At 38.6% G+C, this 24299-nt stretch overlaps 1 protein-coding gene across 4 annotated transcripts in view; it reads right to left on the minus strand.

Annotated features, from left to right (window-relative positions):
- LIPC (lipase C, hepatic type) overlaps nucleotides 1–24299 on the minus strand; it is a 53574-nt gene that overhangs the window by 25863 nt on the left and 3412 nt on the right. For 2 of the 4 annotated variants that reach the window (XM_017737838.1, XM_017737850.1), the window contains exon 2: nucleotides 5304–5466. The exons of 1 other annotated variant lie outside the window; for it this stretch is intronic. In XM_017737838.1, the coding sequence (XP_017593327.1) occupies nucleotides 5304–5466 (163 nt within the window). Of the gene's footprint in view, nucleotides 1–5303; nucleotides 5467–13654; nucleotides 13787–24299 lie in introns of all 4 variants that reach the window. One more of the 4 variants, XM_017737856.1, reaches the window with a different exon arrangement.

Raw genomic sequence — 24299 nt, forward strand, 5'->3', positions numbered from 1 at the left:
AGCCGCCAGCGCCCCTGCCGGCTGCGAGCGGAACTGCACCCGAGGGGAAAGGGCCCGACAGCCGAGAAGGCTGGGACTGGGTTTGTGTTTGCTGTTACTGCCAGAGTTGTTGTTGTTCTGTTTGACTGGTTATATACATACATATATATATATATAGTAAAGAACTGTTATTCCTATTTCCCACATCTTTGCCTAAAGGCCCTTGATTTCAAAATATAATAACTTGGAGGGAAAAGGGGTTATATCTGCCACTTCAAGGGGGGCCTCTGCCTTCCTTAGCAGACACCTGTCTTTCAAAACCGAGACAATATATGAAATCTGACAGTCTGGAAAACACAAGCAAAGTCAAGAATTCAGGTGCCAGGTGCTGCAAGGGATGATGTTCAGAGTTGATCTCACAACAGCAAAGGTAACAGAAAACCTGCAAATTTCCCTTTGAAGAGATTAATTTAGAATATTGTGAGCAATGTGAAAAAGAAATGGATTTGTTTATGCTGTCTTGTTCTTCCTAAATGCTCATTTTTAGATTGAGCCTATCTATATTCTACTTGTGGTTTAAGATATTAATTTAACAAGACTTTTTGGACTCATGTAAATAATGCATGTACTGTACATATTAGCACAGCGGAGTAATTTCCCTAAATCTAGTAACTGAGAGTTGTTATTTGCATTGTAGCTGTACGTAGAGGCCTGTTCAGGATAGGAGCCCCATTGTGGCAAATGCTACCAACCATCCAAGATTATGGGATCAGGTTTTTGTTCCCCTGAGAACTGAATCGATTTAGCAGAATTTTTTATGAATTTGGCTTGTGTCCTTTTCATGTCCTTAAGCTTAATTTCTGGGGTCTTTAATTATCTGTCCCTCTAAATCAAGTTTATAGTCTTAACTCTTTAAGTGTATAATCTTACATCTTTAAGATAATCATATGTGTTCTAGCTGGCATATTTGAGCTAATTTAAAAAACGATGCAAGACTGGATGTACCAAACCCCAATGGGAGCAGGCATACATGACTGAGAGTGGAGGCATTCAGAATCAGACATTATTGTTTCTCAAGGTGCTGGGTGCTGTGGGCGCTGAAGCTTTCCAGGGGATGAGGATCCCTGCTGAGGTTTGCTGTGCAGGGATGCTGTGCTGCCTCTTGTAGGGTGTTGTAACACCAAGCCTTGCCAGGCCGTGCACTGTCAGGCTTTGCTCTGTAGGTACATTAGACTCATGAAGATTTTGCTGGTGAGGGAGGAGCCCCAGCTCCCAAGGCAGGGCCAAGGCCTGGTCCCAGGAGTTGTACATCCATGGAGGTGGTAACAGAAAATTCAGAGGACCCAATTCCCCATACCTGAGCAGTTCAGCCATGATTCTTGCACTCATTTGTTTCAGTTCACTCAGCCAACATGTGAAAATGAATTTTTCTTTCTACTGGGTTAGTTTGCTGTTGGCTTAGTGTCTTGGGGTGACCTTATGATGTGTATCCCATATCGCTGCCTATGCCCAGAAATTAATTTTTGTGCCTTTCTATGCCTCTAAACTGAGCCTGAAAGGGGGAAGGAAAAAACTGAGCAAAACTTTCTCAAAGCAGTTTGCAGCTCGTTCAAGGTTACAAAAAGATAGCAGGCCTTTTTTTTCCCTAGCTGGGGCAGGGGAGGGAGGAAGCACCCGGCTTGTTTTTTTCCAGTCAGTTTTTGGCCAGTTTTTTTTCTTCTTGTTCTCCGGAGAGAGACTGAGAGTTGGACTTTGGACTTCCTTCTCTGGAATTCCGGATTTTTCCCCTTTTCTACTGGACTGCTTGATTGCTGTAACATCAGAGCACATCGGGAGGACTTTCCACCGGGCACAGAGGGCCTGGCCCCGGCCCAAGCCCCAGCTCCGAGGAGGCCAAAGGGAGGACTCGAAACCCTTCCCAGGTTTTTTCCTCTACCGCGAAAGATTTTACCATCTAACATTATTTTCCTTCCCATGTGTTTGTTAAATAAATAGTTTTATCTTCTTGACTTTCCTTCGAGGAAAATTTATTTTTTCCCGAACCTGGTGGGGGAGGGGTGGTTGTGCCTTCTCTCAGAGGATATATTTCTAAATTTGCCCAAACTGGAACACTTAGCAAGCTAAAAAGACTCCTGCAGAAACTGCATAAGTCAGCGTAAGGAATAAGAAAAGAGATCACAGAACTGATCAGGCAAATTCTTCCGAAATCTCTGAATATGAAAATCAAATGGAAGCAGGGTGCATCTAAAGACTTAAGCAACAGGTTTGTCACCCAAAGGTAGTGATTGTAGAAAAATTTACATTTTAATTTACTCAAGATTGTTCTGTGAAAAATAACACAGCCCACTTAAATCTTTTCTTATTTTTCTATTAGCATAAGAAAAGGTATCTATGAAAGTACCTGGAAGGCTGATTTTATAGTCCCTGTATTCATTTGCCTAGCACAGAGTATGTAGCCTCAGAAGTTAAAAATTCTCCAAATAGTTACAGACCAATTGTATTTGGGCAACAATGTGAAACTTCATAGAAGTGGCTGAGAAAACCTAATGAGATGTTCCTCTGTAGTGCTTGAGAGCACAGCACAGCCAAAAAGCCTTGTGAATGCAGCGTGGGAGAAAGGAGAAGTTTGTTATCGGTCCAGAAATGGCCACCTCACATGCACAAGCCCAGAAGAGCCATCAGTGGCTCAGCGGAACAGCCAGATAGCCAGTTTTGCTGCTTGGTGAACAGCTGCCCTTGCTGAACATGGTAAACCTACAAAAAGCACCAGGGCAATGTCAGTGGCAGATTTTTCCAGCCCTTCTGTGCAAAGTTTGGGTGTGACACATAAAGGTGTCAAATAGCTGCATTAGGGCCCACAGTAGAAAAGGACAAGGCTGAACTGTGGGTTTGTTCCTGTAATTCTCTGGGCAGGGACACTCCACAGGGTGCAGCAACAGCTGGGTGCCACTGCAGATCAAAGCATTGTAACTCCAGCTCTCTGGGAATGGGGGGATACAGCAATTACTGGGGGGCTGGAAACCTGAGTGCACAACCATGGAGATTACCTTTCTGCATTGTTCTCTTAACTACTCGAGTTTGTCAAAAGCTGCTTTACCATATTGTGCATAGGTGGTGCACATAACACCATAGCTCATGCTTCTGACTTTGGTTGGCATGTTTTATCTAGAATCTGTCATATTTTATAGGACAAAGAAAGTGGAACTGCTATTCATATGCAAAGAATTAAAGACACAAGATGGGGGGGAATCTTGTGTAAAACAGTAGTTAAAGGTTCTTCCAGAGGGCTTCTTTCTTTTCAATTCACTTTGAGGTTTGAAAGCATCTTTTTTTTCCCTTTAAAAAAAAACTTTTTTAACAAGAGAAACAAAACTTTTTGGATGCAGAGTTTCCTTTGTATATAAGAACCTAAATGTGCTTTAGAGTGTATTCAAATCATGGTACAGCAGTGGACTGGCATCCTTTTCTGCATCTGTCTGTACCAGCAAAGAAGTTACCACCTCCAGCTTTTTGCCACCTCCCACCTGCCAGAAATTACCACCCTTACTGTTCTGTTGCCAGTGCTCCAGTGTTGCCCATTTGCTGCAAGGAAAATCGGCTAGGTTACCTCATATCACCTGTTTTAACTGTTTACACTGGTCTAATTTATATTGCTTGGAAGAAATTCGGGCATGTTCATGTGAACTGATCTACTACAGGAATTGGATAAAAGTGGTAGCTGTCAGGAAGTGATAAAAGTGGGTGGAGTGCTACAGGCAGTGATCCTTGACTGAAAAAGGATGTTTGTTCATGGCCTGAGACACATGCATGCAATCATTTGCTAACCTCTGGAAAACTGCCTTACTGGTATTTATTCTTCATTCCTTACACTTTCAAAATGGAGATCAGGTATATTGGTTTGTATGTAATGCTCACTCAGTTCTACTGTGGACATTATAATTTTTTTCACTGTAGTATAAATATACAGAAATTAGCTATAAATAGACAGAACCCATGCATTTTATTGTCGTCTTCTAGCAAGCAGTAGTATCAATTTTTCAAATTTCTGTGGCCAGAAATAATTTCTAATTGTTCACTTTTTTTAAACAACAGAAAGCCCTATAACTATCCCCAAGGCTTTCTTTCATCTCTAAGCCATCATTTGGTTCATCTCTAGTGACCAGCCTGGGAGTACAGTCAGAAGGTTACACAGATAAACAGAATTATTTCCCTCTGCATGTCATGCCTGGAGCACCAAGTAGGTGAATTTATCAGCCTTGTTATTTGGCACTACATTTGAGTTCAACCTAGAATTCTCAGAGCTAAGTTTTTACAAAAAAACAAAGCTATAATAGTCATAGTTTATGTGGCTAAGTCACAGAAGGTGATAACATATTACACACTGCCAGAACATTTTGTTTTCCGTGTCTCCACTCTCCAGTCCATTGCATAATTTCCTTTTCCTTCTGGTCCATCCCTTCAAAGCTGTGATAATATCCAGTAAACATTCATATCAGATCCTAATTTTTAAAAAACACATTGTGTTTAATATTTGCTTTAGAAAATATAGCCTGTTATTGCATTGTGCTGTTTTGTATGGACTGAGCAAATCCACATGCCCAGATAGGCAATTCAGATCTTCCTTGTCATATAGCAAAGCAACCAAACATAGCACATTGACGTGTGTTTTCCCAAGAAAGAAGCTGTGTGTGATGCTGCACATGGGACATTCATCCTGTCACCAGAGCAAGTTTTCTATAGCTGGAGACTCTTCAGTCTCCCTGAATGTCCTCATGACTTGACACTGAAAAACCAAACCAAGCCAAATTCATCATCACCTCTGCTAACTTGGTCAGTGATAAAAACAGTGATCTCGGAGTGGATACTGCTTTTTAGGCTGGAATAATGTGAATGGTTCAGTGCCAGCTGCCAGCACTGCCTTTGTCCACTGCAGAGTCAGCTCCAGCCAAGTTTGTTCTCGTTCATGTCTGCATCTTGGCTGAAGAATGACATTTCTGGTAAAAAATAGGAAGTAAGTTGAGCATCACCAGCATACTAATGAACCCCAAATTTCCTCACGGCTGCTGGTAGACCAATGAATCCTCCTGAATGAACCCCACACAGGGCAATGGTTTTCTTGGGCTTATCAAAGGCTCATTAGTGTAATGAAACCAGCATGGACAGTTGGACACACAGCTTTTAGTTAAGGAAATGTGCAACAACTGCTTTGTGCCCTTTACTGACAGGGAATAATGATAGCAGAAATATTCTCTGTCACTCATTCACTGTTCTTGTGCTCTTCATATGGCCACGAGGAGAGGAATAAAGTGCATCCATACTGATACCTGGGACAATGTGGGAATTAATGATAACAGAGAGGCAAAGGTCTGTGCGTCCACATTTCCTGGCACAGCACGTCAGACTCTTGTCTGTGCTGCTGAGATTTTCCTCTCTAAGGTGCACATCATGCATCTCAGTTGTAATAACTGTAACTATTTTCTTTCTATTCTGTAATGAGAGAAGAAATGAACACAGAATGATTTTTAGCCAGGCAGTTATGGGTGTTATTTTGTTCTCTTTAAAAGCTAACACAGTATGTTTAATTTAAGAAAATCTGTTGTTCAATATCAATAAAATGTTAAAAAAAAAAAAAGGAAAGAATGTTGCAAGCAATAATTTTTTTACTGCTTGACCAGACACTTGAAAAATTTATTTCTGGCAGAAAAAAAAAGGATATATTTGAACCTAATTAATCAAAGAAATAGATCTTACTAGACTGAAACTACTGGGCAATAGATTTGGAGGATACTGGGGGAAATCTTGGTTAGTGAGTCTTTTTGTACTGAATGAGCATGTGAGTTTGGCCATGTGACACAGCAGACATGAGACCTAGCTTGGGAAGGTTGCTGCTGTCTTCTCTTTTTTCCAACCTCTGGTTTAGAAATTAAAAAATCCCCAACTTTGTCCTGATAGAGTTTCTGATAGCTATAGCTATGGTAAACAAATTGATAGAATATTTGAATTATTAGATTTGTAGAATTATTGATTTTCTATGAATTTTATGTAAATATTTCTCAATAGCAATTGAGAAATTATGTTTATTTTCCTGTGAATGAAAATGCTACTGTATTTCTGCCAAACTGTTAGGGGCGTACTAAATTAGTTATTTCTATAATTATTTATTCCGTAGAGCCTTAATAATTAAAGTGACTTTACCTTAACCTAAAGAAAGAAAGAAAAATAAATAACTTCGATCAACCATCAAGTGTGTGACAAGCCAGTGGAAAGCGGCAGAAGATGTTTTATGATAATTTAATTATAGAAAGGAACCCCCAGCTTATACTGAGCTAATTGATGAAAATAAAGTCAGAGAACTTTAAAGAAAAAAACCCTAAAACATCCCCCCCCCACAACCCCCCTTGCACACTCCAACCCAATTTTAGTTCAGTGCTATGATTGTTGTCCTGCCTATTTTGAGTGTTCCTGGTGCAATCTGGATAATGCAGAGAAAGTGAGAATTTATGATCAAATTCAACGTAGGGCACTATTTGGCTACTGTCGTTGGCAGCAATGGATAACTACCTCTGTTCTGCACTTTCCAGGCATCATGTCTAATATTGCTGATGGTACATTGCTGTGAATGCATTCAGTGATTGAATTGACGTTTCAGACTTTGCTGTTTGTGAGGTTGGTTTGGGGGTTTGGGGTTTTTTTTGTGGTTGGATTCTCTTGTGGGTTTTTTTGGGTTTTTTGGAGTTTTTTTAAGTGTATGTCTGATAATAGGTAATCCATATGCAGCTGTGTTGATAGCTGGTGTACATTATTGCTTCCCAGGCCCTGTATCTATCAGCTGGAGATACATCACAAGTTTTTCGTGGGGGCTGGCTTGGTTGTTAGAAATGAAAGTGAAGCTATTTGTTGCCTTTCTTATTCATTTTGTTTTGCAGCAGAGTCATGGGTTTTGTTCAGATTTATGGGAGACTGCCTAGACTAAACAACTGCCATTGCAAGCAGCAAAAGTCACACTTTACTCAGTTCATTTTGAATTAGAACCATCTATTACCCCTCTACAGTGATTTTAATAACTCCCATAATTTTCTGCTATAGATTCACATAAAGGGCATGTTACTTTTTAAAAGAGAAATACGTGTTCTTCTACCTGGACCTGACAAATCTATTAGCCAAACCTTCCATTAACAGAAGAAAGAGCTTCCTTTATTTTGCACAGGTCCTTTCCTAACCTTTAAGGTAATTAGCTGTAATTATGCTTCTATGTAATGACAGTGCTGATATTCTAAGTATTCTTAATTTTAACTTTATGCAGCACTTACTCTAATTTTTGTGGTGCTGTACAGGTAGTGCCCTGTATTGTAGCCACTTTTGGGTTACATTTGTTGAAATACAGGGAGAATTATTCCTTAAAATGGATGTTCATTTTGTCCTAAGCATAGTTCTTAGTCTTTCAGCTTTATTGCTTCTTTTATCAGCAGCTTTACAATTTCCCTAATCCTGGACAAGGGCTTTTTGGGAATGGAAGTAGGGATTTTTTTTGGCTTTTATTAACAAACCTAATACTCTTACACAGGTATAAGCTTATTTTTGGGGACAGGCTCTGCTCCATATGCATTTTGTAGCTGCCACCCTATCTGAACAGAACTCTTCAGGACAAGTAGAATGATTGGCTAAAATAAAAGGTTTGCAATTGTTTGTACAACCTCTGTCATAGTGGTTCATTTTACAAAACCGTCCTAGGAGATCCTCAGCCACTCCTGTCAGCTGAACTTTGCTAGGCTTACACACTTAACTGACCTGTAATTTTCACATCAAAATAATTTTATGCGTATTTCCTGGTACATCAGACTGAACTTCAGAACATGCTGGAAGCATCCCAGAAATCACAAGAGAGATCACAAGGTCAGGGCAGTATTTCTCATGGTGCTTCAGTATGTTTGCAGTTCCAACTAGAATCAAGTGGAAATGAAGTAACTAATAATAAATTTGTCAAAAATTCATGACTTTTACATTTAGTTTTAATTGTTCTTTATCTGTTAGAGACTATTCAGTGATTTGCAGAATGGTCTCTGTTTCCTTCACATATGCAGAGTAATTCGCTTATTCCCAATAGAGGTCTCTGAGCTCAGCTTGTCTTGGCAAATTTAGATAATAAAATGTTATTTATCTGAAATATATACCTGAATTATATGTGGAAGAGAAAAGACATGTAATTTAAATATTTCCCTTCAAATTCTAGATAGAATTAAATTATTCCTTATTTTTAGAGGAGAAGTGGAGAATAGAAGGACTATAAACATGCCATGAGAAAATGAACTTCTAGTCCACATTCACTTATCTCTTTTCTCCCTGACATAAAGCTGAAAGAAACAATCCTTGTATGAGGTCAGAAGCTCTGATCACCCATTTATATTTCTGCTATCCTGAAGTCCAGGTGGAAACAGGTACGTAGTTCGTTCATCATCTTTTAAATGCGTATTATTATCTACTATAATAAAGAAGAGTCCCCAGGCCAGTCCCTGCTGTGTTTGGAATGGAAGTTGAATGGGGAAAACTATGAAAAGTCTTCGTAGATTCCTCATTCTGTTTCTCCAACAGGTTATTAATAAAACCTAAAAACTGTTTGAGTCATAATCTTGCTATAGTTCTGTTTGGATCATATATTCCTGTGGACACAAGGCATGTTCCATGGTGTGTCTGCAGTGCAAAATCATCCCAAAGGGCAGAGATGGCCTAGGGCTAGGTGTGGGGCAGCAGCAGCCACAGCCCAAAGGAGCTTCTAATTCCTTTATTCCTTCAGTCAGATAGCTGCTCTGTTCTGTTGGATGTAGTTTGGCAGTAAAACATACAAAGTTTACTGTAGCATTTCAGCCTAGGGTAGAGAGCTGCTCCCTGGCACTGAAGCGCCCTAAACCTCCCAGGCAACAGATTACAGTTGTGTCAGCCTTCTTCATCCTGTCCTTGGCTCTGCAGGATGTGTCAGCAAACAGAGACTTTGGCCAGCGTGCAGAGAACATGCCCGGACAATCCAGCACACTTTGCATATACAATGGATGTGGTGTAGGTGTGCAAACATACAGATTCCAATACAGCAGCAGTCCTGGGCCTCCTCCTTTCTTCCCACTCCTACAAGGCTTGTGACTTAACTGGTGCTGTGCTTTGCTCTGTGCAGCTTGGAAAGATAACTCTGTCTGGAGGCAGAAGTTAAAAGGCAGTGTAGCTTTGAGATATTCATAAGAGCCTTTATGAGTTTAAATCCTGCTGCTGCTGTATTAGTTTGGGACTAGATGTGCCCAGGGCATGTTCTCTGAACATCTTTGTTTGAACAAGAGGCTGTAGTGGTTGTGCATGTGATGCTAGAAGTGAGTATTTAAGAAAGAAGTTGCTGACTCATAGACCTACCAGATAAAAGCAGTATTCAGAGAGGACACAATACCTGACCTTTTGCCAGTTTGAATATGAAGTTAACTTTCAGTAGGATTGTGCAGACTGTATTGAAAAGAAAAGCAGACTATCTTATGGAGAAAGAAACATGAAGTCTGGAGACAGAGACAAGCTTTAAGCGACTTAAGGGATCTCTGATAAAACTATTGCTCAACAAATAAGGAGTTTGTTTGGAGGATTCTCTATTTGTATTGTTCTGTTTGTCTTTTAATCTAACTGCAAATTCTAAAAATTGTGAACAAAACATGTTAGTACACGGGGCAGTTTGACACACAGCACAGGAACTGTTAGCTGAGGCCCATAGTCCCGGTGGTGGAGGGGAAAACAACACCTTGGCCAAAGAAGCAAGAGAGCTGGAATCTGAGTCAATGGTAGTGAAAAATGGGAGAATAAACATCTCTTCAAACTCCAAACCTTATGGAGGATGCCTGTAATTTGCCTAGGTGGCTGGGCCTTCCTCTAAAAGCTATCTTGCAACAGATTAATTAAAGCAGACAAGCTTCATAGAATCACAGAATATGCTGAGTTGGAAGGGACCCATCAGGATCATTGAGTCCAAGGATCCATGTGCCTGAGAGCATTGTCCAAATGCTTCTTGAACTCAGACAGGCTTGGTTGGTTTTTTTTTTGGTTTTTTTTTTTTGCTATGGAGGCAAACCAGTCTCTTTATAACAGCTTCTGATGCTTCAGACAGGCAACCATTATGACAGAATGAAATACTTCTCCGTATTTAATTATCAAGTTTTTAATTTGAATTTATCAGGAGACTGGTTGAGTAGAGTCTGCAAAATTGTCAGGCAAAGGAATCTTCTAAAAATAAAATGTTGTTAGCAAGATACTCAGTGTGCATAAGATGAAGGAATTTATAAATAGATTTGGGAAGAATTGAGCTAATTATAAAATAAATCAAAGATAGATTTTTAGGGATATGGCCATGTTTCAAAGTTATTTTAAAGGAGCCTAAATCCCCACTGTGGAGATTTTGTCTCAATCTTTCTCTGGCACCAGGTATTCTCCAGCCTCACAATGACAGGCAATGATAGGAGAGAGCCTGTGTGGCAGGAAGCAGACACAGAGCTGTCTGCCAGCAGCAATCAAGTGATCTCATTATTAATGTGCAGCTTTTATCTCCTCCCATCTCCTTTTTGTTGTTGTTGTTTTTTGGTGGTGGTGGTTTTTTTTAAATCAGAAGTGTCATAAGTAGCCTCCCTGGAAAGTAAAGTGCATCCATCAATGGGGGTGGCTCACAGGAATCTGTTGGCTGGTTTGTGGTTCAGAGCAGGAAGGTTTTGCAATGCAAGCTGCAATGGGAGCCGTGCCTGGTGGAGGGACACTGTGGGAACAAGCAGGAGCAAAGAGATGGAGTCAATGTGAAACCATTCAGTTTTGTGAGATCTCTGCTTCTGAGGTAATGCTACATTTCCTCAAACAAAATTTTACCTTCAAGGAGATGAAGGGGATTCTTTATAAAAATTTTTCCAGACATACCACCATGGGGAAGAATAAGGAAACAAACTGTACAAATTATTGGTTTAGAAAAAAAGGTTTTTCTGTTAATGATAATTTCTCACAAAATCTCACAGTGCTATGTAACTGTGAAGTATTGTATCCAATTACTTGCTGCTTGTTATGTTTCAGACACAGTGTAAAATTTGTTTAGATATTGTAAACAACGTTGAAAAAAAGAACAAAATGATGTAGATTTGACATATCGGGTTTTTAAAAATAGAAGTCCTGCTCAGCCTGGCTGTTAGCCATTCATCTTAGTAATGAGACCTTTTAAAGTTGCTTTTGAGTGAAAATATATCTGGAAATAAAATTATTATCTGAATTTAATCATATTATTTCAATTTCCATTCCAAGACCCATGATTTACTAATTCCTCATAATTGGAAACATAAACCTTATTCTTATGTTCTCAATCCAATTAGATGATTAGAGAAGGTGCCTGGGCAAACAGTTTGTCTATGCCATGAGAGGAGAACTGAGACATAAATGGAAGTACAAGTGAGATGCAGCTACGAAAGGTTTTCGTTCAGCACCAGGATGAGCGAACTCGCCGGGAGTGCACTTTTAAAGCAACCCCCTGATCTCACCATGCTTTGGTTTGTACTGGGGAGTGATCTGGGCACACAAAGCAGGCTCCTTACAGCGTAATCCAACCAAAGCCTGTGCTTTTGGTGTGTAGCTAATATGCTCCAGCTTCCCATGGATCCTCATCCCCAGAATGAGAGTAGAGCCAGTCCAGAGTGATCCCCACCACTCCCCTCCCACAGAGACCTCTATGGGCTCATTTTGGTGTTTAACACCAAATGTCTCACTGCTACCTGCTCTTATTGCACTGTAGGACATCTTGCAGTGACATGATCTAAATGTGATGAATGATATAATTATAATCTATAGCAGGATTAATAGCTACTAGTGAAGAAGAAATAGGAGTTGGAACAAACACAAAATATTTTAAAGAAGAAAAAATAGATTAAATAAAACAAACTTCTGCTGTCTTTCTTATACACCATATTCTGTTAGTATTTAAATTCATACTCTCTTGGAAGCTGAGGGACACCATGGATTACATATGAAATTCTTTGTTCTGTTTTCATATTTGGTCACAATACTGCATTGGAGTGTGCACCAAAGCGGAAAGAAAATGTTCTTTTATTAATTGAATATTGGGGCCTTTTTCTTGCTTATCAGATTTTGGGAACTTATTTTCAGTCTCAAGTGAGATATTTAATAAAAATTAGTTTTAAACCCAGTGAAGAAGTAAAAAAAGAGAAGGAAATAAATCTCTTTCATTGCTTTCAAATTCCCTTGTTGGCATGCCATTTTCTATTACCTTCATTCATATTTTGCTACCGTATTGCAAGCAGCATTGACAGCCTGCCTTTAGTTATTCTTTATTTGCAGTTCTATTTGAGAACATGAATATTTTATCTGACTACTTCACAAGGCAAGAAACTTCTCAGGGAATTGTATCATTTAAGAACTTGGTTGGGATGTCAAGAGCATAGCTTGTTTTCAGGAGCTTAATCTTCATGTACTAATATGTTCAAGAATTGTCTTTCTGCTTTCTTACTATTCAGGACTGGAGATTGTGGGGAATGCCTGTATTTTACAAAACACCTAAATTTAATTTAAATCTCTTGAACGAATCTCTTTTTGTCACCTTCCTCTGATGGGATTATTTCCTTCCTGGGAACAAACTTGATAGAAATGGTGAAGTGACTGAAGTTTAGATTACATGTGATTTTTATGGAATGGAGCAAACTGCCAAAAACCACTGGGCTTGAGCAGATGCAGAAAACCAGAGTGGTCACATAAGGATGATGAATGTAGGCTTTTATGTAAAATTTTATCTGCTGCTCTTGAACACTTTTCTCCTGACTGTGGAAAGATACCTTGTTAAGAAAAGATTGTTGTAATTTATGAAGCATTTTGGTTTTGTATAACTCCTAATAGAGAAACTGAAAGTATCAGAAAGAAATACTATTTTTGGTTCAAAAAGTAAGGAATTGGAACATTTGGGTTTAGTAACAGTGGAAACTGCAAACAATTCTTGCCCTTTAGAATCCTGTTTACCATCTTATTCCATGATGAGTGGATAATGATCAGTGTAATTTCTTTTGTGTGGTGGCTGATATGTAACTGATGCACAGTAGATTACAATGTGTGTCAATGCTGATGAAAAGGGAAAACCAATTTTTCTAACAGAAAATGTCACTAAGAGCAGTTAAGATTGTATTCTTCTGATATAGGAGAGAGATTTTAAAAGCATTATTTTAAACATGGCTACCTCAGCATTGTTTTCCTCCCTTTTGCATAGGTGATAAAGAAGACAAGCTGGTTATATATCTTGAAATTAGAGATTAAGTGTGAAAAGCAAAGTCTGAAATTCTTTAATTGTTTGTTTTCTATGTACTTCATAATCCCCTGTTTTTTCCTGTAGCCTTTACTATGCTGACCCTCCCAGTTCACCAGGAGATGTACTGGCTGCCTGGAAATGTCAGGCAAACACCAAAGTGTGCCAAAGCAGATTCTTACAGGGTCAAATTCCTCCTCTGAGATAACAGCTGTTGTTCTAAAATATATTTAACGCCTTAAACATTTGAATTGATATATGCTAAAAGGTATGGAAAAAGTTCAAAGATACAACAGCAATACATGGGTCTCTTAACTTAGTGAAAGTGATTTAAAGTGAATAATCCTTAATAGCTGAAATTGTGAGCGAAACGCTTACCAGTGCTCATACACAGCTGAGTTTGGTTGCTCATAAATACGCATTGTACATTTGGTTATTTTCATTTGAAAGTTCTTCAGTGAGCAGGGTGGTACACATGCCTTCTAGTCCTGAGATACCAGAATCACAATCCTTCATGTCACAACAGCAAAAAGAGAGATTTTTGTTTTCAGTTCTCTAATTTTGCATAATTTTTTTGTTGAAGCAAGCTGAAAACCATATATAATGTCTCCTAAAATAAGCACTGCCCTCATTCTTTAAGTGTATCCAGCTCCTGTTTATTTGGTGAAGAGAATCTCTGCATGTATATCCAAGGCATCCCAGGACCCTGTAATGCTATCAGTGCCTGGCAACTTTTACTTAACTTTGTAACCTTATAAATGATTTGTCAATGAGCCAACTGGGTTAGAATTATCACAATGAGTTAGAAAATTCTTCTCTTTTCCTTTCTGAGAGTTAATTATGAGTTAGTAATGCTTGTTTCTGTAGAGAGGTTTGTCTCTGTGAGGGAAAGCGGTCCTGATACATTTGGCATTAATTTCTGTCGTAGTGTTTAAAAGGCTTGATTCTAGTCAGATGTCCAGAGATTTACTTCCAGAATTCCCATTATCCTAATTAGTTTACCAGAATGAAACAACTCAATGCACTTCCAGGCAATTATTTCACCCTTCAGCTGCTGGCATGATACTAAAATAAATAGATCACTTCATTTATGCATTCCCAGAAATACACCTTGTTAGCTGTGCCCTGGAGTCAGGAAATCAAGTGTCTAAATAATGAAAATGCTACAAATGTGCATTGTTGAAAACTGTGAAAAAAGACTGAGACTCTGTTGTCAGCAAGTGTCATGTCTCAGTTTGTGGCACTTCCATTTCAAAAAGTGGAATACACAAATAAAAAAGGAGCGACCTTGATTCATCTTCATAATGTACTATCACTGAGCGAATGCAGGCCAGAATTTTTATGCTATTTGTATATTAGTTTTAGAGGAAATACATTGCTGCCTTCAGTGTGACAAAGCAATGGTTCAAGAATGGAGCCAGGAGGCTAAAAAGAAGGATTCCAGTCCTCACACTGAATACTCTCATAGTACCCAGAGGCTCAGAGGTTTTTTGGTGTCTAATTTAAAGCAGAGGTAATAATACTGATCATGCTAAAATTGTGACCTTTGATGCTACTGGTGCTTCAGAGTTGGGGAGTTGTTCGTTAAAATATTGAGTGCTACTTTAAGGGTGGTATAAAATCGAAAGGGGCTGGCTGACCACTGCAGCCACAAAGCTGATGTGTTGTGTCACGTGGGACAGACTGATGCATATCCTAGGGCCTTATTCCCAGCTCTGTGAGCTGACACTTGGCTGTATGAAGATGTGTACAGTGGGAAAGTGCATTGCCAAGTGGAGCTGGTGGGGAAACTGCAGCCTCTGTGACAGACACAAACTTGAACACAGCTCAGAGTGACACAGTCAGGCCCCAGTTTGGGTGAGGTTGTCAGCTTTCAGCTGGTGGGTTGCATGTCCAGCTAATGAAGAGCTGCCACTTGTCTATCTGTACTGAGCTGGGCCTTGGATTTTTTCTAAAGCAGTGTTTGTTATGTGTTTCTCACTCTCTGCTTTTCACTTTGAAAGGAATGGTAGTTGGAGGCACATCTTGTGTATTGTTTTTTAAGGCTTCCAATTGTTTCCAACTTCTGGCCATAGAGGATAGTAACTTGGTGTTGGAGGTGAATCCTTTATGTTCCCACATAGCAAGTTCTATAACAAATATTTGCTGGTTTTATTTTGGATTATATGTTATTCTTTTGACTCCTGCTACAATTTTGCTTTTCTTTGTAGAAAATTTATCTCTAAAGGTCATACTGTCTGTTATCTCATACACCAAAAATATCTGATTTTAACACATTTCTTTCTCCCCTCTTTCAAATAAATCCTTCAACTGCTCTGAAGCAGTGCTTTTGACTAATGAGAGCTATTGCCAGGCTTCCCTGTTATGACACTGTTAGAAATGTGCCTAACATACAAAAGTGATGGCTCGCTGGGCTTTCATCACTTCTTACCCACTATCACAATTAGAACCAGTGTTATATTTGGAGCTCAGTGATTCATTTCAGATCTCTCTAATTCTTGAGGGAGGCTGCTTGAGGGCAAAAATTCAGTTTTCATACAGACTTGTCTTCAAAGTCCTACATAAAACACTAACTTAAAAGAACATCACTGTAACTGAGGTGGGGTATGAATTGTTGGTAACCTGGTAGAAAGGTAAAATATAGCACCACTATATTAAGTAAAACCAGATGCCTTCCTTTTCTGACAAAGAGTCTGTTTAGACATTTGTAGAATTCCTTTGTTTTGGAACAGTTTCATCGTATCTCTGCTTCTGTAGATCATTTGGTACATGGATCAGATACAATTTTATCTAAGGCCTATTCACATGCAATAGAGCAGTCCCGTGTTTCTAAAGAGGTGTGAGTTCTCTGATTCCTCCAAAGATGTTAGCAAATTCTGCACCATATTGAGTGCCCTTTGGCTGCAGGTGAAGAATTCAACAGCTTGTGGGAGTGCTAATTAGTGCTAATAATAACTTCAGTGACCTGCCTTGGCTTTAAAATGCCTGACAGAAATTGCCCTGTCCTTGAAGGATAGAGATTTTGTTTCCGTGTACGTCTGATTAGGGATGCTCATGCCTACATGTTTCTGTGTTTAGTGATCACACACAATTAGCAGGTGGGTGCTTGTGTGTGAATGAAAAATAAGTGGGTGGTGTTGGGGAATCAAGAGGAAAAAAAGGCAAAAAAACCTCCCAAAAATACTATACCAGAATTCCATCATTAAAGGGATTTCTCTTGTAGGCAAAATAGCCTTATTAAATCAAGAATTAGTAATAGGAAAAGCATTAGATTAGGAATTGGATTATTCAAAATTAAACTTTGTCTCTCTAATTTTGGTACTTTTTCCATGGTTACTATGCTGAAATATGTATGGAGGGTCTGAGGAAAATGAAAGCTATAATTTGAGCAAGTACATAAAAAGCTCCAAAGTATGAAATTTTCATTTCATCTGGATAATTGGTTGCTGATGATGCAGAAAACAATTGTGTTTTCAAGGGTATTGCCCTGGACCTTTCTAATACAAATTTTATTTACACTAGCCAGAAAAATGAATTACAATACTTTATGAGCTGGAATGATAAATTAGGGGTTTTTCTGACTTCCCTTTCTTTTGCTAAAGTGATTTTTGACAATCAGTCAAAATAGATGAGAGAAAAGGATCTTTAAAATGCTAATAGAGGCTTAATTGGATGATGGAAACCTTGGTAAGGTAGCAGATTTATTTATTTTTTAAACTGAGGATAAAAATTTAAAGTTTAAAAAAATGTGACTCAGTGTTTAGCTCCTAACTAGACATTTGGCTTCAGTGCTGCCCAAGCAACTCTAAGCAGACTTCTTCCCTATCTTGCTGCCACCCACTCACTTCTGACCTCCTGTAGTCCCATTGTCCCAGCACAACTGGTCACTTAGTTGCAGAGTGAACAAGATCAGGGAGCTTATCCAGATAAAAAGTAGGATGACCAAGAAAAAATAGGATTGTTTTTCAACTGGATCAGTTTCCAAGCTTGATTGGCAAGAGAGACTGTAGAATTATTGTATGACTCCAGGGAACTGTACTGGCACAGTGGAGAGCCTTATGAAGTACATGCAGCAGTGGCCAGAAGCAAGGGCTTCTTAAGTTGTCAATGTCACCAAGTGTGTCATGAACTACAGTCCTTCCCTTTACATTAAGATGTCTGCCATCACTGGACACAGGTGAGGTACAAAGCTCAAAAAAAATCAAGTATTTGAGGCCTTGCTTTTCCCCAGAGCTGCACAGGTGCAGAATGTCTTTTGTCTCATTTTGGTTACACTGTTAAAGAGCATTCTAGAAATCAAAGAGCAAAGAATATTCACATTTGATTGCCTTATTACAGTCAATTAAGCTTACTCAGGATCACAGTTGTGTATTGAGGGACTAACTTGCTGCACAGCAAGAGGGAAAGTATTGGTTAACTGCATTTTCCAACTACCCACACCCTCCCAGAGTGTGCAATATACAATCAATGTAGAAATACCAAGGCGGTATCAGCTCACAGAAAGTCCATGGGGAAAGCTACAACGTTTTAATGAAATGAAGGGGTATCTGAAACAAGCAGTCTTCCATCTGGAAATTCTAGGAATCTGGAGTGTTCTGTACTACAACAGTTAAGTTGTGTGGCTATGTTTACTTTGAAAAACAGAAATACAGGTAGCCAGTAGCTGAATTGTGACTTAAAGTAGATTACGGACAAGCTGTAAAAGATCCTTCAATAACTTGTTAAAGACCCAAGATTCATTTTTTTGGAATGCTCTGGACTTGGTCCAGAATGTCTAAAAGGGAGATCAGAAGCAATGAAGTGCTGGGTTTGCAGGGTGCTAAATGCTGCTCTGATGCCTGTGTTGTGAGACATCCTTCTCAGCTCAGAGTACCCAGTCCCTGAGCAGATGCCTGAGAATTTGGTTCCCTTCTGCACATCAGGATTATCATATTTAAAGTATCCAAAGTGATTTTTTTTTAAAGCCAGTTTAAGAGCTAGCATTGATACTTCATAGATTGAAAATAACTAATAATTTAAATATTTTTGGTAGGCCCATAAATATCAGCTCTTTGATGGTATTCAGGGGAGTAACATTTCATTTAAATGAATAGCAAGAGACATCTTAAGGCCAAGCAGTTATCATCAATGGAATTAATTGACTAGCACTTAATGTTTTGTAAAATTGAACATTTTTAATGAATATACACAATCTTCATAATCTAGAATAGAAAGATAGAAAGGGGCATGGGATCATAAGAGAAATCCAAATTCAAAGTGTAAATCCTATGAATTTACTAATTTACTTAGTAAATTTAGTAAAATTTACTAAAATTCCAGAATCTCAGTGGTAGTTGTGATAATTTCTGTTACCTAAAATTCCAGATAGAACACAATGTATTCAGCAGCCCTTCCCATTGCCACTTCCTGTGAGCTATGATTTAGGGAGATTAAACAGTAAGCAGCACAAGTGTCTCCTCTGGGAGCTGGATCAAAGACTCTAAGTTTGCTCCAATTCCAAATCTCCATTGCTTTCTTTAGGGTGACGCTGACACTACCAAGCCAGAAGGTGCTGAGGGACACATTTCTTGCCTGATGTTTCTTACATAAGTTACAGTTCCTTTAAATTAACATATTAAAGTAAAAGATCTCATTATGGTCACAGGGCATGTGGAAAGAGACTAAGGCTATTTAATGGCATGCATCAGGATCGTGCTGAACTCTTCTCTCCAGGAAACAGTGTGGAAATTGCTCTTGGGATGGAGGTAGAGTTCTGGCAGAGAGGAAAGGCACTTTAAGTTTTCGGAAAAAGTGAATCCTAAAGGTATCTGTGCACTAAGAAACATGTGGAAACCTCGCAACGCTCTGTGGGACATGCTGTCCTGGTGTAGAATGGAGGCTGAAGTGTAGTAAGCAAAATCTCATGTTTAGCACACCTTCTCTGTGTATTTCACTGTGTTTGAAATGCTGTTACCTTATTGGCTAGAGGAATGCTTTCAGGTTTCTTTTGTCTCTGCCGACCTTGGTGTGCCCCAGAGAGCAGTAAGTACAGGTCAGCTGAAGGCCCGGCTGCTCTCACTGTTCCATTGCAGAGCCCTGCAGTCAGCCATGGTGCCTGGGGATAATGAGGCACTCACTGCCCAGTTGGAGTAGAGATGGCTGAATTACTTTGTAGTGGTCAATGAAAACCAGAAGAGTAACTCCAGCACTGCACACTGAAATGTTTAGTGTAGGAACATTTTCAGAGCTTTATTGGGTAAGCTATGGATAAGGATTTCTGATAAAAACACCTCGTTAGTACCTCAGCTTTCATGACTGTTTGATGTCATCTACTAAGAAAACAATGATTTATGATGTTCCTACAAAGAAACTGTCCCCAATTAAAAGAACAAGCTCTAATTTCTATTCCTGGGTAAGCAGAAGGTAAGTATGATGGATAGAGAGCACAGTAGATTTTCAAATGATGTGCCAGCTGGCTTTCTATGTAGTTTCTAATTCTGCAGAGATCCATTCACTAATGCTTTATGCTGGTAGCTGAATTTTTTATATTTGAATATTCTGAGTTTCCTTCTTTCTTTCTTTTAGGTCTAGACTCTAATTCTACAGTCCACTCTGCTCATTTTTGTACTTACAGAAAACCAGGCCAGAGAATTAACTATAATTTAGTCACAGTTCCCTCCATTTGCTCTGTTTCTTGAAAATATACAAAAACTGCTTTGGAGTTATTTTCAAGTGTCAGAGAAAACTCCATTTGTCTCCTGGTTGCAGTTGGTCCTTAACTTGAAAAGCAGATTTGGAGAGTCCTGCACAAGTATAGTCTCTGAAAGTCTTGTTCTTGAGGGTGAACCTCTGCTCTGGGTCATGCTTCATCCAGTTTACTCTCATTTGCATAAACACATTAAATGCAATTAGGGCTGTCAGGTTTCCTTGTAGTTTAGCTAAGCCCTGTGGTATAGGTGGTAATTTATTTGTTGTCATAGACAAGCTATTTTAGTCAGGATCAGTTATGAAATTGTTCAGATATTTGAAAGGTCATAAAGGTACTGCCTCTAGTGAATCACAGAAGAGGGATATTGAAGCATTAATAGGGACTGGAGTCTAGGACGAGACATTAAAAAGGAGTTCTAATAGATACTAAGGACTTGATTCAATACCTGTAAAATGTTTTGGGGCATTTTTACATAATTTAATCCAGTAAGAAAGATGAATAGTTTACAGAACATGTATTTGGCACAATAAACTGGAGGTTAAGCCATTTCCATATGTCCTAAGAGCACTGCTAATTCATATTGTTATTTCTTCCTCACAGTTCAGGCACTGAAAGTAGTGTTCTGCTTCAGTAAATAGTAATCAGTTTCAGAAATGCAGTAGCTTTCAGGTCTTTCTGAAAAAAATGATAAGGGTTTTAAATAGTATCCAGCATTCTTACAAATAATTAAACTTAAAATTTTTTTTGGAAGATTGTAAGCTCTCTGGTGAAAGCATTGCCTGGATAGTACCATTCAAAATATTTTTTTTGTAGTGAATAAAAATTGCCCAAACATTTCTTCCTTAAAAAGAAAATCAGAATTTCTGCCATGTCCCTTCTTTTCCCAGTGTCAGATCCTTAAAAGCAAACCTGGAAGGCATTCGTACCATCATCCTAAGTCAAAAGTACAAGTGACATAAATATGAAAACTAGCAGTACTATTTCACCACAACAGAAAAAAAAAATCAAATGGAAATATAACAAACCAAAATACTAGCCTCTTTAATCAAAAATATAAGTTCCTAACATCTTTTTTTTTTTGACAGAAAGTCCATAAAATTTAATTATTTGTGTTTTTATAACTCATAGAATTCCAGTCAAAGATAAGTTTTGGACAAGTTTTGGTCTCAAGACATGACAATTACCTGGACAGTATATTAATTATAGAGTGATTTGCCTGGTAAATAAAACAGAAGGTATTTTGATAGTTATCTATATATATATATATATATATATGGTTTTTTGATTGGTTTTGTTTGGTTTTGGTTTTTATTAGTACAACTAAGGAACACATGCACACCACTGCCATTTCAATTTGACAGAACCTCTAATTAGAATGACTTTTGGAAATGCAGGTTGGCAAACATGGAGTTAAACTTTAATTTATGTCCTCCAACATCCCTTATGACCCATTGCTGATGAAAAGGAGAAGAGTGGTGCTTGAAAGAGTAAATAAATTCTTCAGTCCAATACTGCAGATTATTTTGAGCCTGAGATGCATAAAGTAGAGCAGAAGTAATCTAATGTAGACAAGATTTTAAAATGAAAAATTTCCTCCCAGTGGTGTTTCTGTATAATGGTTTACAAAGTTAGCATTAAGATATGGGAGAACATGCCAGTGTAGCAGAATTTTAGGGCAGTTTGTCAACTCCAGACACAAAGCAAAATCAAACATATGTGTATGTTCTTATTTTTGTCCTTGGACCTGCTCTGTCATCATCTCCTCCATGGTTCATCTCCTCCCTCTGTAAGCAATATACAAATTTAGAAAATGCTTTTTGGAACAAATATTTCAAAACAGCAGAACTTTAAAGGTTTCTGTCAAAATTTGGGTTTTCAGATTGGACATGCTGCTTTAATTCCAGAGAGCATTATGTGTATAAACACCTTGTTTCCCCATATTCAATATTTCTAGATCTCTTTTTTGTCATTTGTTGCACTTGGAGCAACACCAGGAACTCTGGATGCCAAATAGAAGCCCAAATATAAACAGTATTATTGATAAAAGATTCAAATAGATTTTACTGGACTGGGCAAGCAAAGCAGAGAATTTCTGTAATTTTAGCCAACAGCTCCTGTTTGTGCACCCATCTTGTTTTAGAAGCATTTCACCACCAGCAAAAGCTTTTGTTGGCTGATTGTAATGGGTATGTGGAAGGGTGTGCAATCCTATGCAGTTAATGCTTTCTGAGAATATTAGCAACTGTAACAACTTTTTAAAAATTGAAAGGAACAAGAAAGAAAGTTGTTATAGTAATGTAGTTTTAAAACCAGTGTATTTCTCTAAAAGAAAGGCTAAAAAGTGGGAAAGAAGTAATTTTAACTTGGAGCACAGACATTAAACATTTTTTTTTGCAAGAGTCATAATTCACATTTGGCTTATGGCCAAAGCAGTGAACTTTATCACCCAGTCTTGGCATGTGCAGATAGATGGTCCCTTCTGTCTCTTTTGCCAGTTATTGCTCATGTTGCCAGGAAATCTTAATCATGCTGCTTGGAAGTGGCTGCTGGCCCACCCACCTGCTGCCAGGCTATTCCACTGTATGAGGAGTCTGACTTAGCTTCAGCAAATGGGCTCTTCACTCTATCTAACATATAGGAAAAAAGGTCACTGTGCTAAGGCCACCCAAGGGGACCATATGGTGTTAGGAGTTACATCACCACTGTTGCACTGCTGTTGATGCAACCCTATTAATAACCCTGAAGCTTCCCATGGACGTGGCATAACTAGGTTTTCTAAAAGGAAATGTGTAATATAAACCTAGAGTCAACCACAAAATAAGAAGAAAAGAAAAATGTTCTCTTTAATAATGAGTCATAGAATTGTTTGTGTTGGAAGGAACCTTAACGATCACCTAGTTCCAACCCTCCTGCCATGGTCAGGGATGGCCCTCATAGGTCAGGGTGCTCAGGGGCCTGCCCATCCAACCTGGTCTTGAACTCTCGCAGGGATGGGGCATCCTCAACTAGGCAACCTCTTCCAGTGCATCACCACCCTCTGAGTAAAGAATTTATTCCCACTATCTAATGTAAAATTACCCCTTCAGTTTAAAACCACTGCCCCTTGTCCTGTCACTATCTGCCTGTATAAAAAGTCCCTCTTCCTCCATTTTATAAGCCCTTTTAAGGGCTTATACTGGAAGGCTGCAATGAGGTCTCTCTGGAGCCTTCTCCAGGCTAAACAACCCCAACTCTCTCAGCCTGTCTTCATAGGAGAGGTGATCCAGCCCTCTGATCATCTTTGTGGCCTCCTCTGGACCCACTCTAACAGGTCCACGTCTTCCCTGTGCTGAGGATCCCAGAGCTTGATGCAGTTATGTTTTTATTGATACTTATTTTGCATTAAAACTGTGTATATGTATTTAGAAATAACTGTAGCCTTCTCTAGTTTGAGAGGAAAAGGAAGACAATCAGTTAAGAAGTTAGATTGCAGTGCCACATTACCAAGAACAATTCTGTATGTTCAAGTTTCTCTAGTGTCATATGTCAGCACTATTCAGACAGCAATAGTCAGAAGAATGTAATGCTCAAGTCAAATGAATTGCAATCCACTGGTGAATTTAAGCTCCTCATTAAGATGTTCAGTCACTTGCTTTAGCAGAAATATTGAAAGTTGTTTCATGCATGGATAGCTCCTTTGTCAGTCAGGTTCCTGTTATTGTCTCTTTTCATGGGAAAAGCAGAGAGCCTTCTGTTAGTTAAACTATGGTTATATTTTGGACCTTGTAGTGAAAATTTATGTCTGAAATTATGTTCCTAGATTTTTCCAGATGACAAAAGGAAAAATGACTGGTTTCGATTATAGAAATTTTTGTAGCATTCTGAGACTCATGAGAGCAATGCAAATCTTGAACACAGCCAGTCAGAAAATGGCAGCAAATAGTTTTGCAGAACTTTTCCTGATAATATCATAACATAGATCATTAGCGTAACTGGTATCTGAACTTTCAAATTCCAGGACTTCTTGGACCATTATTTTGGTATGTCGTAAAATTTAGCTCCTGCATCCTTCTTTAAGTGATCTAACTAGAAGTGATGTGAATTTAAACTTCAGAGGTGATCAATAAGTCCATTGAAGTAAATAAGAAATATTAATGATTTTTAGACTTGTTTCTATGGGCTAACTTTAGTTCTCTATCTCTACAGTTTAAACGGATTTGGAATCTTCTATGCTTTTTGTGTTTCTAATAGGTTTTCAGCTTCAGGTAGAAATTATTATTTTGGTAGCTTTTTGATCTGATAGGGTATACTCCACACATTGCATTTGGTTGAAAAATTTTATATAGACTTTGATAT

This window comes from Corvus brachyrhynchos, unplaced genomic scaffold, assembly GCF_000691975.1.
Source record: "Corvus brachyrhynchos isolate BGI_N302 unplaced genomic scaffold, ASM69197v1 scaffold200, whole genome shotgun sequence".
NCBI classification, from domain to species: Eukaryota; Metazoa; Chordata; class Aves; order Passeriformes; family Corvidae; genus Corvus; species Corvus brachyrhynchos.